The sequence below is a fragment of the Lepidochelys kempii genome, chromosome 4 (assembly GCF_965140265.1).
Source record: "Lepidochelys kempii isolate rLepKem1 chromosome 4, rLepKem1.hap2, whole genome shotgun sequence".
NCBI classification, from domain to species: Eukaryota; Metazoa; Chordata; order Testudines; family Cheloniidae; genus Lepidochelys; species Lepidochelys kempii.
The window spans coordinates 74277789-74305735 of record NC_133259.1 but is presented as its reverse complement, the minus strand read 5'-3'; the positions used below and the strand labels follow the sequence as shown (position 1 = coordinate 74305735).

Below are 27947 nucleotides of genomic sequence, written 5' to 3'. Positions count from 1 at the left end.
ACGAGTGGCAGTGGAGTTATTCCTTAAACTACAAATGCAAGAGAAGCTCAACATTGATCTTACCACGCGTATTAGCTATGACACGAGATTGCTTGTGGCATTCGTGGAGGTGCTGATCACAGTGGAACGCTGCTTTTGGGCTCTGGAAACAAGTTGTGGCGGGATCACATCGTGAGTGATGCACATCTGGGATGATGAGCAGTGGCTGCAGAACTTTCGGATGAGGAAAGCCACATTCATGGGACTGTGTGATGAGCTCGCCCAAGCCCTGTGGCACAAGGACACGAGAATGAGAGCTGCCCTGCCATTGGAGAAGATTGTGGCGATTGCACTGTGGAAGCTGGCTACCCCAGACTGCTACCGATCAGTTGCTAACCAGTTTGGAGTGAGAAAGTCGACCGTTGGACTCGTGTTGACGGAAGTCTGCAGGGCCATTAATCACATCCTGCTCCAAAAGACTGTGCCTCTGGGCAATGTGCGTGACATTGTGGATGGCTTTGCCCAAATGGGTTTCCCTAACTGCGGAGGGGCAATAGGTGGCACGTATATTCCAATTCTGGCATCAGACCACCTAGCCACCGAATACATTAATCAGAGGGGGTATTTCTCTGTGGTTCTCCAGGCGCTTGTGGATCACTGTGGGCTTTTCACGGACATTAACACAGGCTGATCTGGAAAGGTGCATGACGCACGCATCTTTTGGAACGCTGGCCTGTTCAGGAAGCTGCAAGCAGGGACTTTCTTCCCGGACCAGAAGATCACCGTAGGGGAAGTCAGAATGCCCACTGTGATCCTGGGAGACCCTGCCTACCCCTTAATGCCGTGCCTTATGAAGCCGTACACGGGGAATCTTGACAGCGGCAAGGAGCGGTTCAACAACAGGCTGAGCAAGTGCAGAATGACTGTTGAGTGTGCTTTTGGCCATTTAAAGGCCTGCCAGTGCTGCCTATATGGGAGGCTGCACGTGGTCGATGACAATATTCCTATGCTTATCGCTGTGTGCTGTACTCTCCATAATATTTGTGAAGGGAAGGGTGAAAGCTTCACTCCAGGCTGGACCTCTGAGGCTCAGTGCCTGGAGGCTGAATTTGAACAGCCAGAGACCAGAACTATTCGAGGGGCGCAGTGCAGGGCCATAAGGATAAGGGATGCCTTGAGGCAGCAATTTGAAGCTGAAAGCCACTAATATTTGTTGCTATGCTTGGGAGTGCATAATGCTAGGAGGTGATTGTGATTGGTACAGACGATGCACTGTGAAGGTTTAAGAAAATTCCTGTTCCTTTGCAGAGCTCTGTTTGCTTTCAATTAATGGAATAATGATTGCTTTCAAACAAAAACAATTCTTTTATTATAAAACAACAACCGGAGGAGAGAGACAGACAAACAAAACACATCAGCACTGTGGGGGATGGAGGAAGGGAGGGTCCGAGGAGGAGGTGGGGTCCCGGGACAGTTAAAGATTTGTGTATGTCCAGGTATCATATGCAACCTTGTACTTTGGAGTACAGTGCAGTGGGTACTGTACTTCAGCAGGGCTAAACCGCAGAGAGTCGGGTGTTGAGGGTAGTGGGAGTCCACAGGGCTGGACTATGACGGGGCAGGAGTGGAATGCAGTGGGTACAGACTGGAGCCAGGAGGTAAATAAGAGTCTGTTGGCGGTGTCTGGGGGGCACGTGGGAAACAGTTTTGTGACAGCAGCTGCAGGGGGCGGGCTGGCGCGGAGCTGCTTGGTTTGTAGTGCTACTAGTGCCTACAGCGTGTCCGCTTGGCGCTCCATTTAAGAGCCGCTCCGTGGCTTCGTTCTGACGCGCCGCGTTCTCCTTTTGGTCCCTCTTCTCCCTGTCCCGCCACTCCTTCAGTTCTTGTTTTTTGGCTGTGGAGTGCATCATGACATCACGCAGAAAGTCGTCTTTAGTTTTTCATGGCCACTTTCTAATTCTGCGCAGCCATTCATTCGGCGATAACAAAGAGGGAGGCTGGGGTCCCAAGGTCATCTCTGTGAAGCCAAAACGCAACATTTTACAGAAGCAGTATTGTCTGCAACACACAGACCACTGATTCAGTGATTTAAAACACAGCCACTATTCACATACCTGTCACTAACTGGCTGACCCCAGGCAAGCACACATGAGCCACAAGACCCCCAAAATGGTGAGTAACTGCAGGGTCAGGGGAAATCAATGTTCCAGGACCATAATGTACACTGGACATGTGGCTCTTGGGGAGAGTCAGCACTGTAGGGGGGCCTTATTATCATTAGTGTCTCCACATTCTCCACAGGCTGTGTTCATTATGGAAGATATCTCGCTGCTGGGGGTGAGCAGGGAATCAAGAGAGGGTCTTCTCCAAGACTGCAGCTTCTGCCCTGGCCCTTGTGCTGCTCACCTGCATGCAGCAATGATCCCTCTCGCCCCAGTGATGGCAGAGTGGCGCAGGAAAGTTACCCTTAACGGGGCAAGAAACAAAGCAGCTCTGCCAAAGAACCTGCGGCAGCAGATTTCCCAGTATCTCCATATGAGTTTCGTGGAGATCTTTGAGCAGATTGACTCCCTCACTTCACAGCAATCAACAGCCTGTTCCACCGCTCAGACTAGGCATGTGGTGATATGCGCATCATATATACACAAGCCTGCTTTCTGCAACTCCCTGCCCCCAACAACTTGCTTCAGCGATTCCCAGAATCAAAGCCAGTTACTGGGGCCTCCTCTCCTGTTTGCACTTTGTCAAGATCTAACGGCTGTGACTGGCTAGCCTCCTCTGGTATAGAGAAGAGTTCTGGGCTGCGTGCATCTCTGAACTCCGAATTGTCCTCTGCCTCTGGGTCCCCCACCCACTCCACATCCTTGTCCAAGATTTCCTCCTCCTGGCTCAGTCCGCTCTCGATACTGTATCCACAGTGGCCTTTGCAGTGGAGGTGGGGTTGCCACCGAGTATCACATCCAGCTCTTTGTAGAACCGCCAGCTCGTGGGCGCAGCACCGGAGCGGCAGTTTGCCTCCCATGCATTGTGGTAGGCATTCTGCAGCTCCTTCACTTTGACCCTGCACTGCAGTCATGGCCTCCTTCTCTCATGCATCGTGAAATCTGTCTGCAGGTATCATAATTCCTACGGCTGGAGCGCAGCTGGGACTGGACAGCCTTCTCTCCCCAAATGCTGATGAGGTCCAGCAGCTTGGCATTGCTCCAAGCGGGGGATCGCCGGGTATGTGGAGCAGGCATGCTCACCTGGAAAGATGCGCTGAGACCACTGCTTGTGTCACCAAGCAAACAGGAAGGGGACTTTCAAAATTCCCAATGAATTTAAGGGGTGGGGCTCACGGTTGGTCAGCTGAGGGCAGGGCAGTAGAGTTCAAACAGATGACTAGAGAGGCGAGAACAAGACACCTCCCAGAGGACAATTGCAGCACTGTAATAGACCAGGGTATCTACACTTGCACTGCAGTGCTGTAGCCCCGGCACAGAAAGCTGTACGCCTCTCGTTGGGGTGGGGTTTTTTACAGTGCTGCAACTGTACAGTTTCTGCACACTAAGTGGCTTGGGAGTGTGTACACCCCAGGAGTTGCACCACAGAAAGCTGCTTTACTGCACAGAAACTTGCCAGTGTAGACAAGGCCTAAGAAAATAATACTTAGTTTATTGCAAATCCCATGAGAGCAGATTCTCATTACATTAGGGCAACCCCATTGAAACCAGTGGAGTTGCAATGGTGTAACTGAGAGGAAAATTTGACCCATGTATACTAATGTTACTTTCATCAAAGCAAATTTTGAAAACTTTGCACTTGATTTTACTAGAACGCTTTTTGTAATATTTTCCGACTTCTGTATATGTTACATCTGCTTTTGTTATTTTGTGGCTTTTAGTTTTATCTGACAAAATTATTCCCATATACTCTCTGAAACCTAGAGTAAACCTCATTCACTAAAATAAAACCTATTGATACATTCAGACTTGTTCTCCATCATCCTTGCACTCATGGAAGCTAGCAGATACTGCTTGAGATTTTCTTTTTCAAAGAAATATAAGCATTCCTTTTTCCATAGGAGTGAAGTAAACAAATGTGAGCTTTAGCAATTGGCCTCTTCTTAGCAGAAGGGGAAACAGTTGACTAGCATCAAATGTCTTGAAACTTTGGCTTCCCAGGGGAAGGAAGACAATAGCACCTGTCGGGAAGATCTTGTGTGATTTTAATTTTATTATGGAATTACACCTGTTCAGTACATAAGAAAAGAATCCATAGCTTACAGTGAATCTATACTATACACACAAGAAGAAGGATAAAGAACCAAATTCTCCTTTAAAATTACACCTATTCAAATCCATTTGTATCTGCAAAATAAACAGGAAAAACTACAATTTCAAAGCAAGGACACAATGAGTATGTGTTCTATGAGCATAATTACATAAAACTACACTATAACATTTGGTAACGTTAGATTCTGTGAAGGTGGTGAAATCAGTATGTGAGTGTTTTCTTTGTATAAGAAAACGTTTAAAAAGGCTTTTTAAAACTGTCCATTCTTGCAATGTCATAATACAGTATGTTTCTGGCAATCAGCCAATGATGAGAACACCCCAAATCTAGTGATGCTGGTAATGAGATACTTTCTGCAAATATGATGTAGATTGATGTAATTTGAATTTAGCTGGTAGCAAGTTAAAATGAATATGTACTTTGGCTGTTGATTAATTGCAGTTAACTTACATGATTAACTAAAAAAAAATGGTGATTGGAAAAAAATAAATGTGATTAATTGCAGTTTTAATCACGCTGTTAAACAATAGAATACCAATTGAAATTTAGTAAATATTTTGGATGTTTTTCTACATTTTAAAATATATTGATTTGAATTACAACACAGAATACAAAGTGTCCAGTGCTCATTTTATATTATTTTTATTACAAATATTTACACTGTAAAAATGATAAAAGAAATAATATTTTTCAATTCACCTCATACAAGTACTGTAGTGCAATCTCTTTATCGTGAAAGCACAACTTACAAATGTATTTTTTGTTACATAACTGAACTCAAAAACAAAATAATGTAAAACTTTAGAGCTTACAAGTCCATTCAGTCCAACTTCTTGTGCAGCCAATTGTTAAGACAAATAAGTTTGTTTACATTTATGGGAGATAATGCTGTCCGCTTCTTATTTACAATGTCACCTGAAAATGAGAACAGACATGTGCTTGGCACTTTTGTAGCCAGCATTGCAAGGTATTTACATGCCAGATATACTAAACATTCATATGCCCCTTCATGCTTTGGTCAGTGCTTATATTTCAGAGGACATGCTTCCATGCTGATGACGCTCTTTTAAAAAAATAATGCATTAATTAAATTTGTGACTGAACTCATCGGGGGAGAATTGTATGTTTACTGCTCTGTGTTTTACCCGCATTCTGCCATATATTTCATGTTAGAGCAGTCTTGGGTGATGACCCAGCATATTGTTCATTTTAAGAACACTTTCACTGCAGATTTGACATAACGCAAAAAAGGTATCAATGTGAGATTTCTAACGATAGCTACAGCACTTAACCCAAGATTTAAGAACCTGAAGTGCCTTCCAAAATCTGAGAGGGACAGAGTGTGGAGCATGCTTTCAGAAGTCTTAAGAGCAACACTCCGATGTGGAAACTACAGAACCTGAACCACCAAAAAAGAAAATCAACCTTCTGCTAGTGACATTTGACTCAGATGATGAAAATGAACATGTGTTGGTGTGCACTGCTTTGGATCATTATCGAGCAGAGAACCCATCATCAGCATGGACACATGTCCTCTGAAGTGGTGGTTGAAGGGACATATGAATCTTTAGCACATCTGGCATGTAAATATCTTGCAATGCCCACTACAACAGTGCCATGTGAACATTTGTTCTCCCTTTCAGCTGACATTGTAAACAAGAAGCAGGTAGCATTATCTCCTGCAAATTGTAACCAAACTTGTTCATCTGAGCGATTGGCTGAACAAGAAGTAGGACTGAGTGGACTTGTAGGCTCTAAAGTTTTACTTTGTTTTATTTTTGAATGTAGTTATTTTTTGTACATAACACTACATTTGTAAGTTCAACTTTCATGATAGAGATTGCACTATAGTACTTGTATTAAGAGAATTAAAAAATACTATTTTATTTTTACAGTTCAAATATTTGTTTTTATTATAAATATAAAGTGAGCACTGTACATTTTGTATTCTGTGTTGTAATTGAAGTCAATATATTTGAAAATGTGGAAAACATCCAAAATATTTATATAAATGGTATTCTATTATTGTTTAACAGTGCGGTTAATCATGATTAATGTTTTTAATTGCTTGACAGCCCTAATATGTACCATACGCACCTTAACTGTCCACACTTTTGAAGCATATAACTAAGAAGCCCTACCTGTTGCCTATGAATATTTAGCTCCCTTTGGTTGTAACCACTCCTAGAAACTCTTAGGTCATGTCTCCATTTACGCATATCCCCCTTATGCATGAATTAAAGTTGTTACAAAGGGCTGTGCATCCACAACAACCACCATATTGGTTGACGGTTCCAAAAGGGAGAAATGACCATTTCCCTTTCTTCAAAGAAGTCTGACTTGGCAGGGATGATGGTACATTGTCTCTTATAGTCCCAAGTCCCCCACATCCACTCACAGGGAAACATTCTCTTGTCCTATCTCTGTTTAAACCTCTTTCCAGTGTGGCAGCTCCACATGATGTAACCTCATCATTGCTGTAGTTCTCTGTGGAGCTTTCACAGGGAAGAATCTAGAAAAGGATATGTGGAGGCCTGAGCTGTCCTCTTCCCACTCCCATGGCACGTGAGCTCCCCACGGCTACCGTCAGACCCATAGGGTGTAACCATGGAGGTACTGCACACTAGTTTGCACTCCTTCCACTCTGGCCTAACCATCCTTACTACTGAATTGGTCAGGTTGGGAAGGAGGGTTATCTGTATGGCATTAAGAGGCCGTACATACCTTACTCCCGTGTATAACGAGGGCAGCATTTGGCCATATACTAATACAAGTGCCTCAGCTCTGAGATGAATTTTGCCCTTTAATTGTTTGCATAAAGTTTCACAACAGTTATGCAAGAATTCTTAGCTTCATCCTTAGAGTGGAAATAAATAAATTCAATTTGGCACTTGTTTGCCAGTTCTAAAGTTCATACTGAAAGGTAGCAATATGATCTCTTTACCCAGACAGGATTAGATTGATAAAGTACAGAATGTTCTTTTTTTTTTCGCCCTCATAAGTCTCTTTTTGCAATGGAAAACTTGAGTTCCCTTTCTCTTGTCCTAGTTTTAGTCCCAGCTGAGACAGATCTTTCTTAATAACTGAGTTTATCCTAAAGAGCTGCCAATTTATATCTTATGCAAAGTGGCTTTAACTACTTCTAGTGCATGGTGAGGATTAAAAATAGTGTGGGCAATGTGGATTTCAACTGCTCTCCCCACTCCAGCTTTCTCTGGGTTTCTAATCTATGGGGGGAAATATAGATTTGATGGCAAAATATGCCATGCTACTTCTTTTTGTAAACTGTGCTTTACTGTTTATCTTGACACTTCAAGAGGTGTAGCCAGGTTTATTGGTCCAGACTGTAGTCATCAGACTCAAACCAGTGCTACTTCAGGAGGTAGAGGTAACTTTATTTTCCTCATGACTGTGATTTGATTTTATTTTTGTCAGCTTATTTTTGTTATCTTAACTTGTGCTTTTGTGTCGGGCATGACCTGATCAGCATTAGGGATGCATTGTATAAGGTTGTCAAGGTTCCTCCCCCACTCTGAACTCTAGGGTACAGATGTGGGGACCTGCATGAAAACCTCCTAAGCTTACTTTTACCAGCTTAGGTTAAAACTTCCCCAAGGTACAAATTAATTTTATCCTTTGTCCTTGGAATATCCACTGCCACCACCAAACTTTAACTGGGTTTACTGGGAAACGTAGTTTGGACACGTCTTTCCCACCAAAATCCTCCCAACCCTTGCACCCCACTTCCTGGGAAAGGTTTGGTAAAAATCCTCACTAATTTGCATAGGTGACCACAGACCCAAACCCTTGGATCTGAGAACAATGAAAAAGCATTCAGTTTTCTTACAAGAAGACTTTTAATAGAAATAGAAGTAAATAGAAGTAAAGGAATCACCCCTGTAAAATCAGGATGGTAGATACCTTACAGGGTAATTAGATTCAAAACGTAGAGAATCCCTCTAGGCAAAACCTTAAGTTACAAAAAAGACACACAGACAGAAATAGTTATTCTATTCAGCACAGTTCCTTTCTCAGCCATTTAAAGAAATCATAATGTAACACATACCTAGCTAGATTACTTACTAAAAGTTCTAAGACTCCATTCCTGTTCTATCCCCGGCAAAAGCAGCATACAGACAGACACAGACCCTTTGTTTGTCTCCCTCCTCCCAGCTTTTGAAAGTATCTTGTCTCCTCATTGGTCATTTTCGTCACGTGCCAGCGAGGTTACCTTTAGCTTCTTAACCCTTTACAGGTGAGGATTTTTCCTCTGGCCAGGAGGGATTTTAAAGGGGTTTACCCTTCCCTTTATATTTATGACAAAGGTACATGTTGAAGGCCCAATTCAATGCCCTTATTCAAGCAAAACTTAGTCCAACATTTTGTTTGATAAAGATTGCAGTTCATGGCTCTGTCCAGGTATGAGGCATATGTTCCTGTATATCTTCTGAGACATAAGTAAAAGCGTAAGTAAAATTATTTTTCTTTGTTTATTTCTGTCTCTACTGGTTCGTCTGGTGATGTAACATGGCATCTATGAAATATTTTTCTATCATATTTATATTGTAACTTGAAAACAGATACAGACAGATTGCCTCCAGTTTTGAGCAGAGTACCCGAAAGGACTAAGGAACTGGCACTTTAAAATATTTCAGTTAATTGCCACGGAGCACCTGTTTCTTAGAGGTAAATTCTTTATTCCTCTCTAGCCTACTCACCACATACATCATGGCAACTGAAATCATGGGCATGTTATCAAAAGGCTCAGAATGAGTTCTCCAGTGTCCTGACATGGGTTGGGTTCTTTCCCGCCTGGCTATTTAAAAAGGAGGTGTTCCAAAGGTGTAACATCCCAAAGATACTGGAATTATCCTGTTTGTGGTTTATTATTTATTTTTTGTGTTTTTTGTTTTGTCTTTTGAATGAAGAGGAAATGTAAGACAGGCTATATGGTCATTCTTTCTCTCTGAAAAGTTCTGCATGATCCTTTTTATTCCGTCCTTGATTGGAGATTGGCAGAAGGACTTCGGATCATCATTTTTAAAATGTAGATTTATTGTTGTAATTACCATTATAATGTTTATAATGTTATCAGTGGTAACTAAGGTACAAGTGATCATGACATAATCATCTTTATAATGTGCAATCACAATAAAGTCCAGACCATTGATATGTATACTTGGTGCTTTAAAAGGGCCAACTTCACAAAACTGAAAACAGTTATGAGTCAATAGAGCTGGGAGGAAGAACTTCATCAGAAAAATATGAATGATAATTGGGAATTGTTTGAGAACACTTAGATGCTCAAAAAGCAACAATCCCACAATCAAGAAAGAGGCTATATTGGTTAATAAGCCAACCTGATTAGAGGGGAAGTGAAGGCAGCTATAAAAAAAATAAATTTAAATAAATAAAAATAAAAGGAGGAAAGGGGAAGTTGATAGTTATGAGTATAAATCAGAAGATAGGAGTTATAGAAAACTGATAAGGGAAGCAAAAGGACACAAAGAGAAATCTATGACCAGTAGACTTAAGGACAGTAAGAAAGACTTTTTAAAGTATATTAGGAACATAAGGAATCCTAACAATTGTGTAGGTCCATTACTAGATCATAGAATCACAGAATATCAGGGTTGGAAGGGACCCCAGAAGGTCATCTAGTCCAACCCCCTGCTCGAAGCAGGACCAATTCCCAGTTAAATCATCCCAGCCAGGGCTTTGTCAAGCCTGACCTTAAAAACCTCTAAGGAAGGAGATTCTACCACCTCCCTAGGTAACGCATTCCAGTGTTTCACCACCCTCTTAGTGAAAAAGTTTTTCCTAATATCCAATCTAAACCTCCCCCACTGCAACTTGAGACCATTACTCCTTGTTCTGTCATCTGCTACCATTGAGAACAGTCTAGAGCCATCCTCTTTGGAACCCCCTTTCAGGTAGTTGAAAGCAGCTATCAAATCCCCCCTCATTCTTCTCTTCTGCAGGCTAAACAATCCCAGCTCCCTCAGCCTCTCCTCATAACTCATGTGTTCCAGTCCCCTAATCATTTTTGTTGCCCTTCGCTGGACTCTCTCCAATTTATCCACATCCTTCTTGAAGTGTGGGGCCCAAAACTGGACACAGTACTCCAGATGAGGCCTCACCAATGTCGAATAGAGGGGAACGATCACGTCTCTCGATCTGCTCGCTATGCCCCTACTTATACATCCCAAAATGCCATTGGCCTTCTTGGCAACAAGGGCACACTGCTGACTCATATCCAGCTTCTCGTCCACTGTCACCCCTAGGTCCTTTTCCGCAGAACTGCTGCCTAGCCATTCGGTCCCTAGTCTGTAGCTGTGCATTGGGTTCTTCCGTCCTAAGTGCAGGACCCTGCACTTATCCTTATTGAACCTCATCAGATTTCTTTTGGCCCAATCCTCCAATTTGTCTAGGTCCTTCTGTATTCTATCCCTCCCCTCCAGCGTATCTACCACTCCTCCCAGTTTAGTATCATCCGCAAATTTGCTGAGAGTGCAATCTACACCATCCTCCAGATCGTTTATGAAGATATTGAACAAAACCGGCCCCAGGACCGACCCTTGGGGCACTCCACTTGACACCGGCTGCCAACTAGACATGGAGCCATTGATCACTACCCGTTGAGCCCGACAATCTAGCCAACTTTCTACCCACCTTATAGTGCATTCATCCAGCCCATACTTCCTTAACTTGCTGACAAGAATACTGTGGGAGACCATGTCAAAAGCTTTGCTAAAGTCAAGAAACAATACATCCACTGCTTTCCCTTCATCCACAGAACCAGTAATCTCATCATAAAAGGCGATTAGATTAGTCAGGCATGACCTTCCCTTGGTGAATCCATGCTGGCTGTTCCTGATCACTTTCCTCTCATGCAAGTGCTTCAGGATTGATTCTTTGAGGACCTGCTCCATGATTTTTCCAGGGACTGAGGTGAGGCTGACTGGCCTGTAGTTCCCAGGATCCTCCTCCTTCCCTTTTTTAAAGATTGGCACTACATTAGCCTTTTTCCAGTCATCCGGGACTTCCCCGGTTCGCCACGAGTTTTCAAAGATAATGGCCAATGGCTCTGCAATCACAGCCGCCAATTCCTTCAGCACTCTCGGATGCAACTCGTCCGGCCCCATGGACTTGTGCACGTCCAGCTTTTCTAAATAGTCCCTAACCACCTCTATCTCCACAGAGGGCTGGCCATCTCTTCCCCATTTTGTGATGCCCAGCGCAGCAGTCTGGGAGCTGACCTTGTTAGTGAAAACAGAGGCAAAAAAAGCATTGAGTACATTAGCTTTTTCCACATCCTCTGTCACTAGGTTGCCTCCCTCATTCAGTAAGGGGCCCACACATTCCTTGGCTTTCTTCTTGTTGCCAACATACCTGAAGAAACCCTTCTTGTTACTCTTGACATCTCTCAAAAGATATAAATGAATTATCAAAAACAATGCAGAAAAGTCCGGCGTGTTTGATAAATATATCTGTTCTGTATTTGGGGAAAAAACAGATAATGTAGTGCAGGGGTTCTCAAACGGGATTGTGACCCCTCCGGGGGTTGCGAGGTTATTACGTGTGGGGGAGGGTCGCGAGCTGTCAGTCTCCACCCCAAACTCTGTTTCACCGCCAGCACTTATAATAGTGTTTAAATATTTAAAAAAATGTTTTTTAATTTATAAGGGGGGTTGCTGTGTGAAAGGGGTGACCAGTACAAAAGTTTGAGAACCAGTGAATAGTCATGTCATATAACACTCTTTCCATTCCACTAGTATCTTTAGAGGATCTTAAACAACAGCTACTAGAGTTAACTTGCATCCAGGCAGTTTAAAAGATGGCTCAGGAGCTCACTGGCCTGTCAATGTTGATTCTCAATAAGACTTGGAACCATGGAGAAGTTCCAGAAGACTTAAATTTAAAAAAACCCCACTAATAGTATGCCAATATTTTAAAAGGGTAAAAACAGAATAATCCAAGTATTCTAGACCTGTCAATCCCGAACAAGATAATGAACATGAATTAATGGAAAATAGATCCTGTCAAATGACCTTGAAATATATTTTTGATGTGATTACAAATTTGGTGATAAAGATAATAGTGTTAATGTAATATACTTCTGTAAAACATTTCACTTGGTTCTGCATGATATTTTGATACAAAAACTAGAACAATATAAAATTAACATGGAACATATTAAATGAATTAAAAACTGGCTGACTGATAGTTCTCAAAATGTAATTGTAAATGGAGAATCATATCTGAACAGGTGTGTTTCTAGTGGAGTTCTGCAGGGACTGGTTCTTGGCCCTACACCATTTATTATTTTTATTAATGACCTGGAAGAAAATATAAAATTATCACTGATTAAAATTTTCAGATGACACAAAAATTGTGAGAGTGGTAAATAATGAAGAAGACAGACCAATCTGGACAGAGTAATCTGGATTGCTTGGTAAACTAGGGTCAAGCAAACAGTATGCATTTGAATATAGCTAAACGTATGCATCTAGGAACAAAGAATGTAGACAATACTTACAGGATGGGGGACTCTATCCTGGAAAGCAGTGACTCTGGAAATAATGTGGGGATCATGGTGGATTAGCAGCTCCCAGCACGATACTGTGGCCAAAAGGGCTAATGCAATGCTTGGATGTATAAACAGGGGAATCTCGAGCAGGAGTGGAGAGGGTATGGAGCCCGCTCAGCTCACTGTCACTGTATGTCTCCTGGGTGTTGGCAGACACGGTACTGCATTGCTACACAGCAGCCGCTCGTTGCCTTTTGGCAGCAGACAGTGCAGTATAACTGGTAGTTATCGTCGATGTACTCCAGGGTGCTCTTTTAACCGACCTTGGTGAGGTATGGGGCGCCTGGGCAAACATGGGAGTGACTCAGCCAGGTCATTTCCCTTTTAAGTTTCGTCTCATGGTGATTCAGTCCTGCTGGCAGTCCTACTGCACTGTCTTAATGAGCAGCCAGGAGGCGACGAGGGCCAGCAGTCATATTGTACCATCTTCTGCCGAGCACCCAGGAGATGACGATGGCCAGCAGTCGTGCACAGTCTGCTGCCAGCAAGATGTATAAAGATAGATGAAGTGGATCAAAACAAGAAATAGACCAGATTTGTTTTGTATTCATTTTCTCCTCCCTCCCTCCATGAAATCAACGGCCTGCTAAACTCATGGTTTTGAGTTCTGTCCTTGGGGGAAGGGGGGGCATTCTGTTTCTCCTTGATGCAAAGCCACCCCCTTTGTTGATTTTAATTCTCTGTAAGCCAACCCTGTAAGCCATATTGTCAGTTGCCCCTCCCTCCGTCAGAGCAATGTCAGACAATTGTTTCGCACCTTTTTTCAGCGCAGACACCATAGCACTGGGAACATGGAGCCCGCTCAGATCACCGCAGCAATTATGAGCACTATAAACACCGTGCGCGTTATCCAGCAGGATATGCAGGACTATAACCTGCAACAAAAACAAAACCAGGCGAGGAGGAGGCTACTGCAGCGTGGTGACGAGAGTGATGAGGACATGGACATAGACTTCTCACAAAGTACAGGCCCCTGCAATGTGCACATCAGGGTGTCAGTTGGGCAGGTTCATGGCTTGGAACGCTGATTCTGGGACCGGGAAAGAAGCACAAAGTGGTGGGACCGCATAGTGTTGCAGGTCTGGGACGATTCCCAGTGGCTGCGAAACTTTCACATGCGTAAGGGCACTTCCATGGAACTTTGTGACTTGCTTTCCCCTGTCCTGAAGCACAAGAATACCAAGATGAGAGCAGCCCTCACAGCTGAGAAGCGAGTGGCGATAGCTCTGTGGAAGCTTGCAACGCCAGACAGCTACTGGTCAGTTGGGAATCAATTTGGAGTGGGCAAATCGACTGTGGGGGTTGCTGTGAAGCAAGTAGCCCACACTATCACTGCACTGCTGCTATCAAGGGTAGTGACTCTGGGAAATGTGCAGGTCATAGTGGATGGCTTTGCTGCAATGGGATTCCCTAACTGGTGGGTCGGTAGACAGAACCCATATCCCTGTCTTGGCACTAGAGCACCAAGGCAGCGAGTACATAAACCGCAAGGGGTACTTTTCAATGGTGCTGCAAGCACTGGTGGATCACAAGGGATGTTTCACCAATATCAATGTGGGATCGCCCGGAAAGGTACATAACGCTCACATCTTCAGGAACTCTGGTTTGTTTCAAAAGCTCCAGAAAGGGATTTTATTCCCAGACCAGAAAATTACTGTTGGGGATGTTGAAATACCTATAGTTATCCTTGGGGACCCAGCCTACCCCTTAATGCCCTGGCTTATGAAGCCATACACAGCACCCTGGACGGTAGTCAGGAGCTGTTCAACTTTTGAGCAAGTGCAGAATGGTGGTAGAATGTGCATTTGGGCGTTTAAAAGCATGCTGGCGCAGTTTACTGACTAGGGAATATTGGTTTTGCTGAGGTCTAACCATTGTTATTACTGCTTGCTGTGCACGCCACGATATCTGTGAGAGTAAGGGGGAGACGTTTATGGCGGGGTGGGAGGTTGAGACAAATCACCTGGCCGCTGATTACATGCAGCCAGACACCAGGGTGGTTAGAAGAGTACAGGAGGGTACGGTGCACATCAGAGAAGCTTTGAAAACCAGTTTCAGGAATGGCCAGGCTACGGTGTGAAAGTTCTGTTTGTTTCTCCTTGATGGAACACGCACCCCCCCTCCTGATTTCACTCTACTTTCCTGTAAGCTAAGCACCCTCCCCTCCCCCTTCGATCACCACTTGCAGAGGCAATAAAGTTATTGTTGCTTCACATTCATGCATTCTTTATTCATTCATCACACAAATAGGGGGATAACTACCAAGGTAACATGGGAGAGGTGGTGGAGGAGGGAAGGACAAGGCAACACAGCACTTTAAAACTTTAAAACTTACTGAATGCCAGCCTTCTGTTTCTTGGGCAATCCTCTGGGGTGGAGTGGCTGGGTGGCTGGAGGGCCCCCCACCACGTTCTTGGGCGTCTGGGTGAGGAGGCTATGGAACTTGGGGAGGAGGGTGGTTGGTTACACAGGGGCTGTAGTGGCGGTATGTTCTCCTGCTGCCTTTCCTGCAGCTCAACCATACGCTGGAGCATATGAGTTTGATCCTCCAGCAGCATGAGCATTGACTCCTGCCTTCTTTCAGCAAGCTGATGCCACTTACCATCTTCAGCCCACCACCTCTCCTCGCGGTCATATTGTGTTTTTGTGCACTCTGAGATTGTCTGCCTCCATGTATTTTGCTGTGCTCTGTCAGTGTGGGAAGACAGCATGAGGTCAGAGAACATTTAATCACGAGTGCATTTTTTTCTCCGTCTAATCTTCGCTAGCCTCTGGGAAGGAGAAACATATCCAGCTGGTGGAGGAAAAATAAAGGGAGATTGGTAGTTAAAGACACATTTTATATAACAATGGGTATACTCTTTCATGGTAAACCTTGCTGTTAACATTACATAGCACATGTGCTTTCATTACAAGGTTGCATTTTGCCTCTTATTGAGGGTATGCTGATTTAGTGTGAGAGATCACTCATGCAGGGCTGGGCAGCAGAATTTGGCTTGGCGGCAGCCATGGTAAGCCACAGTCTTTTGACTTCTTTAACCTTCATAACGTGGAAATGGCTTCAAACAGCAGCGCCTTCATTTCCCATATGAAGTAGCCGTTGGGTTGTCCATTAAAAATTGGTTGGCAATTTAAAAGGAGGATCTGCGGTTTCCAGGTTCATGTGCAGCAGAAACCCAACTAACCCACCCCCTTCCCCCCCACACACCCAATTCTCTGGGATGATGACTTCACCCCTCCCCTCACCGTGTGGCTAACAGCAGGGAAGATTTCTATGCAGCCACAGGCAAACGGCCTAGCAGGAATGGGCACCTCTGAATGTCTGCTTACTAAAACCACCCTATTTCAACCAGGTGACCATGAATGATATCACTCTCCTGAGGGTAACACAGAGAGATAAAGAATGGATGTTGTTTGAATGCCAGTGAACACCGGGACCATACGCTGCAATGCTTTGTTCCGCAGTGATTCCCGACTACGTGCTACTGGCCTGGTGTGGTAAAGTGTCCTACCATGGAGGACGGAATAACCAGAAACCTTCTGCAAAGGTACATCCAGGGGAGTACATCCAGGAGAGCTTTACAGAGATGTCCCTGGAGGATTTCCGCTCCATCCCCAGACATGTTAACAGACTTTTCCAGTAGCTGTACTAGCCGCAAATGCCAGGGCAAATTGATCATTAAACACGCTTGCTTTTAAATGATGTATAATATTTACAAAGGTACACTCACCAGAGGTCCCTTCTCTGCCTTCAGGGTCCGGGAGCCTGCCTTGGGTAGGTTCGGGGGGTACTGGCTCCAGGTCCAGGGTGAGAAACAGATCCTGGCTGTTGGGGAAACCAGTTTCTCTGCTTCCTTGCTGTGAGCTATCTACAACCTCCTCCTCATTATCATCTTCCTCGCCCCCAAACCCGCTTCTGTGTTGCCTGCCTCTCCTTCGACGGAGTCAAAGCACAGAGTTGGGGTAGTGGTGGCTGCACCCCCTAGAATGGCATGCAGCTCATCATAGAAGTGGCATGTCTGGGGCTCTGAACCGGAATGGCCATTTGCCTCTCTGGTTTTTTGGTAGGCTTGCCTGAGCTCCTTAAATTTCATGCGGCACTGCTGCGGGTCCCTGTTATAGCCTCTGTCCTTCATACCATTGGAGTTTTTTTTCAAATATTTTGGCATTTTGTCTTTTCGAACGGAGTTCTGCCAGCACAAATTCGTCTCCCCATACAGCGATCAGATCCCGTAGCTCCCGTTCAGTCCATGCTGGAGCTCTTCGGGGATCCTGGGACTGCATGGTCGGTCTCCTGTGATGATGAGCTCGGCATGGTGACCTGTGCTGGTGAGCTCGCCTCGCTGGCCAAACAGGAAATGAAATTCAAAAGTTCGCGGGCCTTTTCCTGTATACCTGGCCAGTGCATCTGAGTTGAGAGCGCTGTCCAGAGCAGTCACAACTGAGCACTCTGGGATAGCTCCTGGAGGCCAATACCATCAAATTGCATCCACAGTACCCCAAATTCGACCCAGCATGGCCAATTTCAGCGCTAATCCCCTTGTCGGGGATGGAGTAAAGAAATCGATTTTAAGAACCCTTTAGGTCGAAAAAAGGGCTTCGTCATGTGGACGGGTGCAGGGTTAAATTGAGATAATGCTGCTAAATTCGACCTAAACTCGTAGTGTAGACCAGGCCTTCGTTCGGTCTTGTGGGCTGCTGTCCACTAGGGACTAGGATGATACCATCAAAGTAGGTTTCACTGGAACTCTAAGAAAACATTTGGTCTTTGGAGGTTAAAGGCAAGTTCATTAACCCACTATTCCATGTAACTTGCATGAAATTTGTTTGATTGCATGCTCACTATTGTTTGGATATCACTACTTTGAATATTTCTTGCTAATATGTACCTTTTTTTGGAATTGTTCATATTTATAGTGATATAACACATAAGAAAAGAGATATTTCAGCAAAACCAAAGGAACGGGTATTTTTCAATGATAGAAACATATATCTGTTGGCCCAAATGTTCTATATAAATGCAATCTGCTTTAAAAAGTTATAGTTCTAAGTTTCTTCATAGAACTGTACATTTTTTGTAGATTCACTATTTTTATTCAAGTCTACAGAGTGGTACAAGCTAAAAAAGAAATGTGCCAAGCAGTTCCATGCTGTCTGACTTATATCTCTGTCTTTTTAACGTCTACTCTACAGACTTAAATCGACCTACGTTAGGCTGACTTACAGCCATTGCAGTAATTACTGTGATGGTTCATGCCCACACTGCCCTTCTTCTCTTGGTGGTATATGTCCTCACCAAGAGCGCTTCCACTGACTTAAGAAGGGGCAGTGTGGGGGACTGAGACCTCAGGGGTCTCAGCTCCACATGCAGCTCCCCGCTGGGAGCCTGGCTGCCCCGACTGGCTATGGGCTCTTGGCTCCCCACAGGGAGCATCACTGCCCACCCCCGGGCTCTCACCCCCCTTCCCCCCCCGCAGGGAGTGGGGAGCCTGAGCAGCAGCTCCGCGGGGATCTGGGACCTGGGGGCAGTCTGGCTCAGAGCAGGGAGTGGAAGGCCTGGTGGGCATAGCCCAGGTGGGAGTGGGGATCCTGGGCAGCAGCCCAGCAGGGAGCCTGGAGGCAGCTGGAGCCCAGCCCCCCGGTGACAGCCAAGCTTCTTGTCAATTCTGGAGCTGTGAAATTGACAAGAATGACAGCCAACAGCTGATGTAAGTAATGCAGTGTCTATACGGACACTGTGTCGCCCTAACTACTCCGACACAAGCCCTATGCCTCTTTTGAAGATGGAGTTATGCCCGTGTAATAGGGCACTTATGTTGGTGGGAGCAAGCTGTAGTGTAGACGCTGATATAATTAGGTCAACATAGGTTGATGCAAGGCAGCTCTGTTCGTGTAGACTGTGCCTAAGAGTGGATGTTTTTAAATTACCACAAAGCCTACAGTCATTTCCCAGAAAAGGCAAATTTTTCATACAAGAGCCAATATCAATCAATATACCACTGTAACTTGAACATGATTGTTCACATCACCTCTCATTTTGAACTACGGTCATGCTTGACAAGATTTCTACTTCACTTTGTAGAAAGGCATTAGTTTAAAGTCATTGTAGATTTTCATTTGCAGTCTTCTTCTTTCATATGGCAACTTGAAAAGCCCCATTAAAGGTCAATGTTCACTTTTGTCATCCTCTCTATGGCTTCCAGTGACATGGAATGAATCAGGGCTGTCCCTCCAGTGAAGGATCTTAGAGGGCAGGAGTTCTTTAGATGCTTCATGGTTTGGATGTTCATTTGCAGTATTATTCCTATAGTACTTCATTTGCAGTATTATCCTATTACTTTTATATTAAATATATCGTTTTAATATTTTAATATTCATGATTTGGAAAAAATACAGAAACAAAAACCCAAGCCTGGAAAGAAAATGCTTTTGACAGGAGCATTTTAAAGAAGAAATAAGTTTATGGAAGCAGAGTTTTTGTAAAAGCTATCTGAAGAGAATTGTAATTTCTTAATTTATCCATGAGAAGGTTGTGTGTGTGCTGGAGCAGCTCATCATATATCTGCTTACCGTGCAACCAAATCTTTGTTTATTTTAAAGTAACGCAAAGAGTTGTAGCTGTCCTTGAATGGGCATGGAAGGGATAAGCAGTTTCTAAATATTCTCCCCAAGCCCCCACCCCCCAGGCCACTGCTGAGTGGCAGGGGAATGTAGTTCTTGCTCCTTCCTAGCACTTTTTTGGGACACCGGTGGTGTCAAAAAGGGGATGGGAAGACATGGATTGAGAGATGGGACCATGGCTTTGCTTTCCCTATGCACCACCCAGCAACAGCAACCTGTATCTTTCTGATCAGCAGCCATGGAAATGATCGGGGTCTTTGTTACAACTAATAAGGATCTTGTCGGTTTCACTCTGCTGCTGATTTGACCAGCAATAAAGGCACTCATGATCCAGAAGAGAGGAGGACCTAAAAAAACAGGTGAAAGGAGGGAAAGGGGTAGAGTGAAATAGCAGATACCTTTCTCTTTCCAAGCATCCAGGGACAGAGTAGTAGGATGGTAAGAGAGTATTCCCCTGACCCTCACAACAACTTCTCCGCAACAGGAACAGGGTGGGAGGAGGGAGACAGGAATCCCCTCGCTCACATTAGAAAGGGATTTATGGAGGCAGGGCCATTCCTAGGAAGGGAAGGAAGAGAGAAGCTATCTCTTACAGGAGGTAAGGCGTGGAGAGAGATTCCCACATTGATTGGACAATATTAGTAATAGCACAAAAGGTGGTGTCCTTAATCAGGTATGAAGGAAAGCAACCTATTAGAAATACCAGAGGACTTGGGGTTATGACAATGAGTGTATTTCTCATCAGGTCACTGCTCTTATCTTAAACTCTGATTGCGGAAAGAAGATCCATGTTTTTCATATAAGCCTTAAGAGAGTTGGTTTAGTATCTTCACTTGTTGGTGTCTGGTATTTGTTTCAAACCCTGAAGTACTGTATTTGGGCAACAAAAATGATGTTCATGTGCTGAGTGAACTATACTTTTAAAAATGTATTTAGAAATTATCAAAATGATCATCCTTTCAAGATTATTGCAGTTCGCTGAGGGAGAAGTTGACCAGATCAGTTCGACAGGCCACAGAGTGAAATGGTGGGTGGGATTAATACCCAAATATAAAACAATTAATCATAATGTCAGAGTGCATTTATGACTAGGTTAAGTCAGCATCTTGTTTACTTTATTATAGACCTTTCAATTATATTCATTTTAGCATATTACATTCTTCATTCTTTAAATAATGCCCCATGTTTTATTGAAAAGTTGGAATACTCTTTTAGACCTGTGATTACTTAGAGATCATTATTTGGTGACTGGATGACTCTTACTACTTCTTTAGAATACATACAAATGCTGTTCTTTCAGAGGCACATCTGAGGATATGATTACTCAGCCTTCATGCTCATCAGGTTTTTCCGTCTGGCATCTGTGCAAAATGAGATATTTTTATGAGTCCAGTTATTTTCTGTGAGTCATGAACTATGACCCATATATTTAATGTTTATGGTGACTTTTTAAGAGTCAAAATTACCATAGGTTTCAGAGGAACAGCCGTGTTAGTCTGTATTCGCAAAAAGAAAAGGAGTACTTGTGGCACCTTAGAGACTAACCAATTTATTTGAGCATGAGCTTTCGTGAGCTACAGCTCACTTCATCAGATGTTGATGACTTCATCATCTGATGAAGTGAGCTGTAGCTCACGAAAGCTCATGCTCAAATAAATTGGTTAGTCTCTAAGGTGCCACAAGTACTCCTTTTTTTTTTTTTAAATTACCATATATACTCATTCATTAGCCCGTTCATTTGTAAGCCAACCCTCCCACGATGGATAGGTAAAAATAGTAAAAACTGTATGACCCTTTCATAAGCCGACCCTGTATTTCAGGGGTTGGCAAACTTCGGCTCCCGGCCCGTCAGGGTAAGCTGCTGGCAGGTCGGGACATTTTGTTGACCTGGAGTGTTTGCAGGCACACAGTTCCAAGCGGCCGTGGTTTGACGTTCCCAGCCAATGGGAGCTATGGGAAGTGGCGCCACTGAAGTTAAGCCTCCAGGTATTACAGCCAAAGTAGTTTTCATATTTTTGGCCATTTTTTTTCACCTCATCCGTCTTGTGTGCCTTGAACATGTCCCAGACGAGCATAGCAGGTTTCTTGAAAAGTGGTCTTGGTCTCTTATTCCACACTTTTTCCAGCCATTCAATAGTCCCACTTTCATCCATCCATCCCTTTTCATGTGCACGTACGATGACACTAGCAGGATATTTCTTGTTTTTAGGCAAGGTTTTTCTTTTTAAAAATAAGAACAGGAGGGAGCTGTGATCCATTCGCCAAACAGGATAAAACCACCATAAAATGGATTTTTTCGTGGCCAGTGGTTTTAATTAAAACTGTTTTTTCACCAACATTGGTTACTGTTCTATTGCTCGGGAGATCGAATGTCATCGGTGTTTCGTCCATATTTCCTATTTGTGACCATTCAGATGCATATTCTTTTTGATATTTTATAATAAACCTTTGGAAAGATTTGATTTTTTTCTTCCAGATCTTCGGCAGCTTTTGCACTATCTTTGTTCGCTGCCAAAAACAGAGATTATGACAGTTCATGAAGCGAGTATACCAACCAGCTGATGGGACAAACATTGATGGCTTTACTGACTTGTATGTGTCATCTTTCGACATTTGCAGAGCATGCAGACGAATTCCAGTTCTAGTGACAATGTACCCATTTTGTCGACATTCAACAACCCGCTTATTGAGATCTTTCTCTAGCTCAGGAAATGAAGCACACCTCGTTGGACATTTTTTCTTGCTTCTTGGCATGTCTTTTAGTGTTGGGGTTTTTTTTCCACCATTCTCTTACTTGTTCTCATTGATACAGAATTCACGAGCAGTGGCACAATTATTGTTTGCTTTTGCATGTTCAACAACTTTAAGTTTGAACGTTGTGTGATAAGCAGACCTTTTTCTTTTGATTTCACCGTTCATTTTAAATACTAGTATGAAAACAGATTATTATTATTATTGTAGTTATAGATTTTGTAGGACTTTATATAGGATGACACCTGCTTTATCACTGTCAAATTATTATTATTCTTTGTTTATTTCAAAGCAGCCCTGTAGATTGGCATGTCTGTGGGGATGACAGGCTATTTCAATTTTATTAGAGAGTCCATCGATTCTGCACGTTATATTTTCTGCATGTTATACTTTGTGAAATGCATGGGTCAAATGTCATGCAGATCTGCAGCACTGCTCTTTTAGTATTCCTTTCAAGCCAATCTAGTCCACTAAACAAAGCCTTTGCAACTTTAAAAGGCTGCAGTACTGACATCAATAAACGGGTCGGCAAACTTTGGCTTCCAGCCTTTCAGGGTAAGCCGGGTCAGGACATTTGTTTACTTGGAGTGTCTGCAGGCATGGAGCCCCTCAGCTCCTTATGGCCGTGGTTCGCCGTTCCCAGCCAATGGGAGCTGTGGGAAGTGGCCACAGGGAACTGAGGGGCTCCATGCCTGCAGATGCTCCAGGTAAACAAAACAACAATATATTAGATATTCAATTCAGTGATTTCATACAGTTTAAAATCATCAAATTTTGGTGTAGACCTGTTTATATGCTGCCCCCTGCTCTTTGATGCATCACTTTTTTACCAAAAATTTATTCGGCTTATGAACGAGTATATATGGTATGTCTTCACAGTATTCTATGAAACATACAACCAGTTTTAAAACACACTGCATCATCTTTACAAGTTTTAACATGTGATAACTGTCCAGTAAGATTCATGACAATTTAATTCTAGTTCATTACACATTTTAATCACGTGTCTATACATAGCATATTCAGTATTATAAAATCTTCAAGAAGATTGTCAGGGTTCCCTCCCCACTCTGAACTCTAGGGTACAGATGTGGGGACCCGCATGAAAGACCCCCCTAAGCTTATTTCTACCAACTTAGGTTAAAACTTCCCCAAGGCACAAATTCTTTGCCCTTGGGGGGTATGCTGCCGCCACCAAGTGATTTAACAAAGAATCAGGGAAAGGGCCATTGGAGTTCCTATTCCCCCAAAATATCCCCCCAAGCCCTTACACCCCCTTTCCTGGGGAGGCTTAAGAATAATATCCTAACCAATTGGTTATAAAGTTTAAGTATAAACGCTTGGGTCTTAGGACAATAGAGAAATCAGTCAGGTTCTTTAAAAGAAGGATTTTATTTTAAAAAAAGGTAAAAATCACCTCTGTAAAATCAGGATGGAAAATAACTTTACAGTGTAACAAAAGATTCAAAAACACAACAGAAGTTCCTCTAGGCTTAGCTTCAAAGTTACAAAAAACAGGAATAAACCTCCCTCCAGCAAGGGAAAAATTCACAAGCAAAACAAAAGAATTTAACACGCCTTGCCTGGCTTTGACTTACAATTTTTATAATATGAGAGACTTTAGGATGGTTTATAGGAGAAGGAGTTTTCTGACCTGATGCTTCTCTGCTTCCCAAGAGAGAACACCAAAACAAAGCCTCCCCCCTGTCAGCCCCCCCCCCCCCAAGATTTGAAAGTATCTTCTTTCCCTATTGGTCCTTTTGGTCAGGTGCCAGCACAGGTTATTTGAGCTTCTTAACCCCTTACAGGTAAGGAGGAATTCTAGGCTACCCTTAGCTGTATGGTTATGAGAAAGATATACATCATACCTAGTCCAAAACAATGTCGTCATTGATTATCAGATTCTGCCTCAGGGTGGTACCAGCTTGAATATGCCTGTTCTTGTCTAGTCCCAGTGTGGCTTCCAGGATTAATAACATTGTTCCAACAGTTCATGTTCTTTTTTTCATCTCTATGCAGTTCCTATTTATAATGCAGGTACAGAAATAATTTTCAGCATTTAGAAAACAAAATTAATTGTTTCAAGATTTGTGGTGTAGTTTCTGGAGTTTAATGTAAATTCCTGTCAGGTTGTATCATTCAAATTTGTCACATGAAAAGCAAATTGGAAGAGTAAAATACATGAGACACATATGTGTTTTGTTCTGTTTGTTGCTTTACTTTCATCCTGTGAATTTTAATTAACCAAGTATAAAAATATTGCTGCATTGTGGTCAGATCCATGTGGACAGTAGGCGTGTTTCTTTCTGGATGTGACTTAGGCATTCGTTTCTGATGTTTTTTCTGTAGATCAGTAGCAGCTGTTTCTTGAACATGGCCAGAGCAGTGCAGACAGCCATTGCGCTCATGACTTGGGTAGACAGGGTAGTGTCATAGGAAGAGCAGGATAGGATATTTAGCTTTGGAAGTAAACTGCTGGAGAGACAACAAGCATGAGTGAGTGAGAGATAAGAGGTGTGAGCATCTTTTTGTGATTGGAAACTTCCTGCTTGGGTGACAACCAGGGAGGTACATATCCAAAGGTCTGAACTGCTCTGGCCACATAGCAGAAAACAATTGCCAAGTTAAAAAAATGTACCTGTTCGTTGCTTTTGCTTTTGTCTTTATCCACCATAGCTGCTACTGTATAGTACAGATACTGAAGCAAACGGAGCTTCAGCTTGGCTTTGCTGGTTTTGAACCAGTCATGTTCCTTTTACACTGGAAAGGTCTATACTCTGTGTGCAATAAACTTAGCATGATACAGTAGTAATCTTATTCTCGCACGGTATAGTATTACATATTTTCTTAAGATCAACAAAAAAAATTGGTTTTGTTTTAACTCAGTCTTTGTGGCAGTGTATTTATTTGTGCCACTGTGTAGAATTTTCTGTATTAGAGTTGTGTAAATTGTACACAGAACAAGGACTTTGGATCCAAACATTGTTTTTGTGAACACCATGTCTCCAATTAATTCCCCGCAACTGCCATTTTATTCCTAATTTTTATTCCATACATACATTGCTGATAAAATCTCATGCTATTCATTCAGCAGTTGCTCATGCAAAGATTTATCATACTTTTAGAAAATCTGTTCACATTTTTTTTAACTTAACTGCCTCATAAGGGAGTATGAAAAAGACTTTAATGGTGATGCATAGTAAGGTGTGTTCATTAACTGTCTAGTATAATTTGGTTGGGGATTTCCCTTTCTCAATTTATAAATTATGATACAGTGCTGAGGAATTTAATATGTGAAAATGAAGTCTTATTACCGTGTTGATTTGATGGCTGATCTTATGGCAGAAATTCTAAAGCCAAAGGTTGAGTGATGTACAGGAATCTTTGAAAGAGAGAAAAATAACAAACTAACATTTTTATAATCATTAACTTGCCAGAGTTGATTTTAAACCCCTTACTTTTAGCCAGAGCTAGTAACATGCCAAATCCTTTTAAAAATCCAAATTTTGTGATGGCCCACTCCAGCCATTCTGAAATTGAAAATCATTCCTATTAGCAGAACACCCCAGTGGCTGGACAGACTTGTAGTGGATAAGCATCCTGGTTGTCAAGTGACAGAGTTGAATGTTTTACACTGTGAGAAATTGTAGTCTACTTTTTGTATAAGATTCAGATCAGATTGTTGGCCCCTGTGGTGGCTTAACTGTGTCTGGGAAGAACAAACTCAACCAGAGAAAACTGCATTTCAGCCAGTTTTACTTAGGGGCTGTCTGCATATGGAAATTTACCAACATAATTATACTTCCATAGTTATACTGGCATAATTCCCCATGTGGACACCCTTATTCCAGCATAAGTGTGGCTTTGTGTAGTTTAGCTTGTGTCACTTTGAAAATGGTATAAACTAAACTGGAAAAAGACACTTATTCTGGAATTAGAGTGGGGACTTCAGCTTGTATACTTTTAAAACACTACAGAGTAGACGTAGCCTACTCCAATGAGAGGGATTCTCCTGTCCGTGTAGGTAATCCACCTCCTTGAAGAATGGTAACTAGGTTGTTGGAAGAATTCTTCCGATGACCTAGTGCTGTCTACACAGGAACTTAGGTCAGCTTAATTATACTGCTCAGGTGCCTGGATTTTTTTCTAGTATACTGGCTGGTCTACACTAGTATAACTATAGTGAAATAAGTATGCCAGAAAATTTCCCTGTGCAGGCAAGCCCTTACTAAGATTATGTTGTGTTTGGGAATCTTTGGGTTCTTGCCAATAGAATTTTCTCTATTCTCTCACTCCTATTTAATATGTATACATAGGCCTTATTGAGAAAATAGGGGTTGCTTGTTGAATAATATAAGTCTTTGTAGCCTCCAAAGAAATGAAATCAAATATGCCTTGGGAATTATCATTGTTTATGGCCTCTGCAAAGTGCCACAATGGATAAAAGTAGAGACAGGGGGCGAGAAAGAAGGCTTAAATATAAATATATACTTATTTCCTATTTCAGTGTAATGGGCCATTCTCTTTATACTTTGCCCTTTGTCCTCTTATATATGGATAAAATTTGGTGTTAATAAATCACAGGATCCTAGTAACTGCCATACTAGATCATACCATTGGTTTAGCTAATCAGGTATCCTGCTTCCAGGAGTGATTCATGGTAATTTATTAAGCATCATGTTGGCTTTCTTTGTAGTGAATATTACTGTACATGTGTGTGATTTGTTTAATGACTTACTTTTATTAAACAAGGATAATTACTATAACAAAATCCATGCATAGTTTGTAAACACCTAAAAATAAATTGACAATTACTACGCCCTTCCTTTGAGCAATTGTTGCTAATTATTTTAACATATGGGATGGGAGGTAATTGGCCAAAAAGTGTTTTATGTAAGAGTACTGGTGCATGAAAAGAATTCTGAAATGGATGTGATCTAATTATTGGTTACTTCTTATTTTCATCTCTATTCATGCTGTTTGAATTAAGCTTGTTCTCAATTAAGAGAATTCAGTAGCTTGAGAATCCCCTCAACACTGTTCAGGTCTATGAACCAGGTTGTGTCCTCATTTCATATGGATGATGTGGTCCCAAGGGCTAAGTTCTCCCTTGCACAAAAATACCTTGCGTATGCATGAAGAAGGTCCATAAGTTTCAACATGCAAAGGTTGAGGTTTTTTCCTCAGCATTCCACCATCAGGATGAATAGGGCAGATTTTTCCATATTAAACTAATTGCTCGTGCTGGTGTTTGTTAAACCAGTTTCTGGTTCTGAGAATACCTCCACCCCATACAGCTACCTTCCTTCCTTCCCTTCCTCCATGGCAGTACAGTGCTTCAGATGCCTGTAACTCTCTGTCCTGCCACAATAGCAGCTGCAGAGGAGATTTCTGGTGAGCTAATTTTCTTGGAGCAACATTAATGCTTGGGGTTTGTCTTCACTTGAAATGCTTACAGCAGCACAGCTGAAGCACTGAAGCTCACCACTGTAGCACTTCAGTGTATTCACTATCTACACTGACAGGAGGGGTCAGGATAAGTAATCCACCTTCCCAAGAGGTGGTAGCTAGGTTGACAGAAAAATTCTTCCGTTGACCTAACACTGCCTACACTGGCTCAATCTAACTTTTTAGTGCAGACCAGAACTTGATCAGTATATGTAGTGCCTGGAAGGGAGCAGCCCACAGGAAAGGTAACTCATTGACTACACGGACCCTATAATCTTTGCAG

At 42.7% G+C, this 27947-nt stretch overlaps 1 protein-coding gene across 7 annotated transcripts in view; it reads left to right on the top strand.

The window, feature by feature from the left end:
* VEGFC (vascular endothelial growth factor C) overlaps window positions 1-27947 on the top strand; it is a 206610-nt gene that overhangs the window by 4863 nt on the left and 173800 nt on the right. The window contains exon 1 of one of the 7 annotated variants that reach the window (XM_073341689.1): window positions 16198-16392. The exons of the other annotated variants lie outside the window; for them this stretch is intronic. Coding sequence (XP_073197790.1) covers window positions 16294-16392 — 99 coding nt within the window. The 5' untranslated portion in view covers window positions 16198-16293. Of the gene's footprint in view, window positions 1-16197; window positions 16393-27947 lie in introns of those variants that run through there. 7 annotated transcript variants of the gene reach the window in all.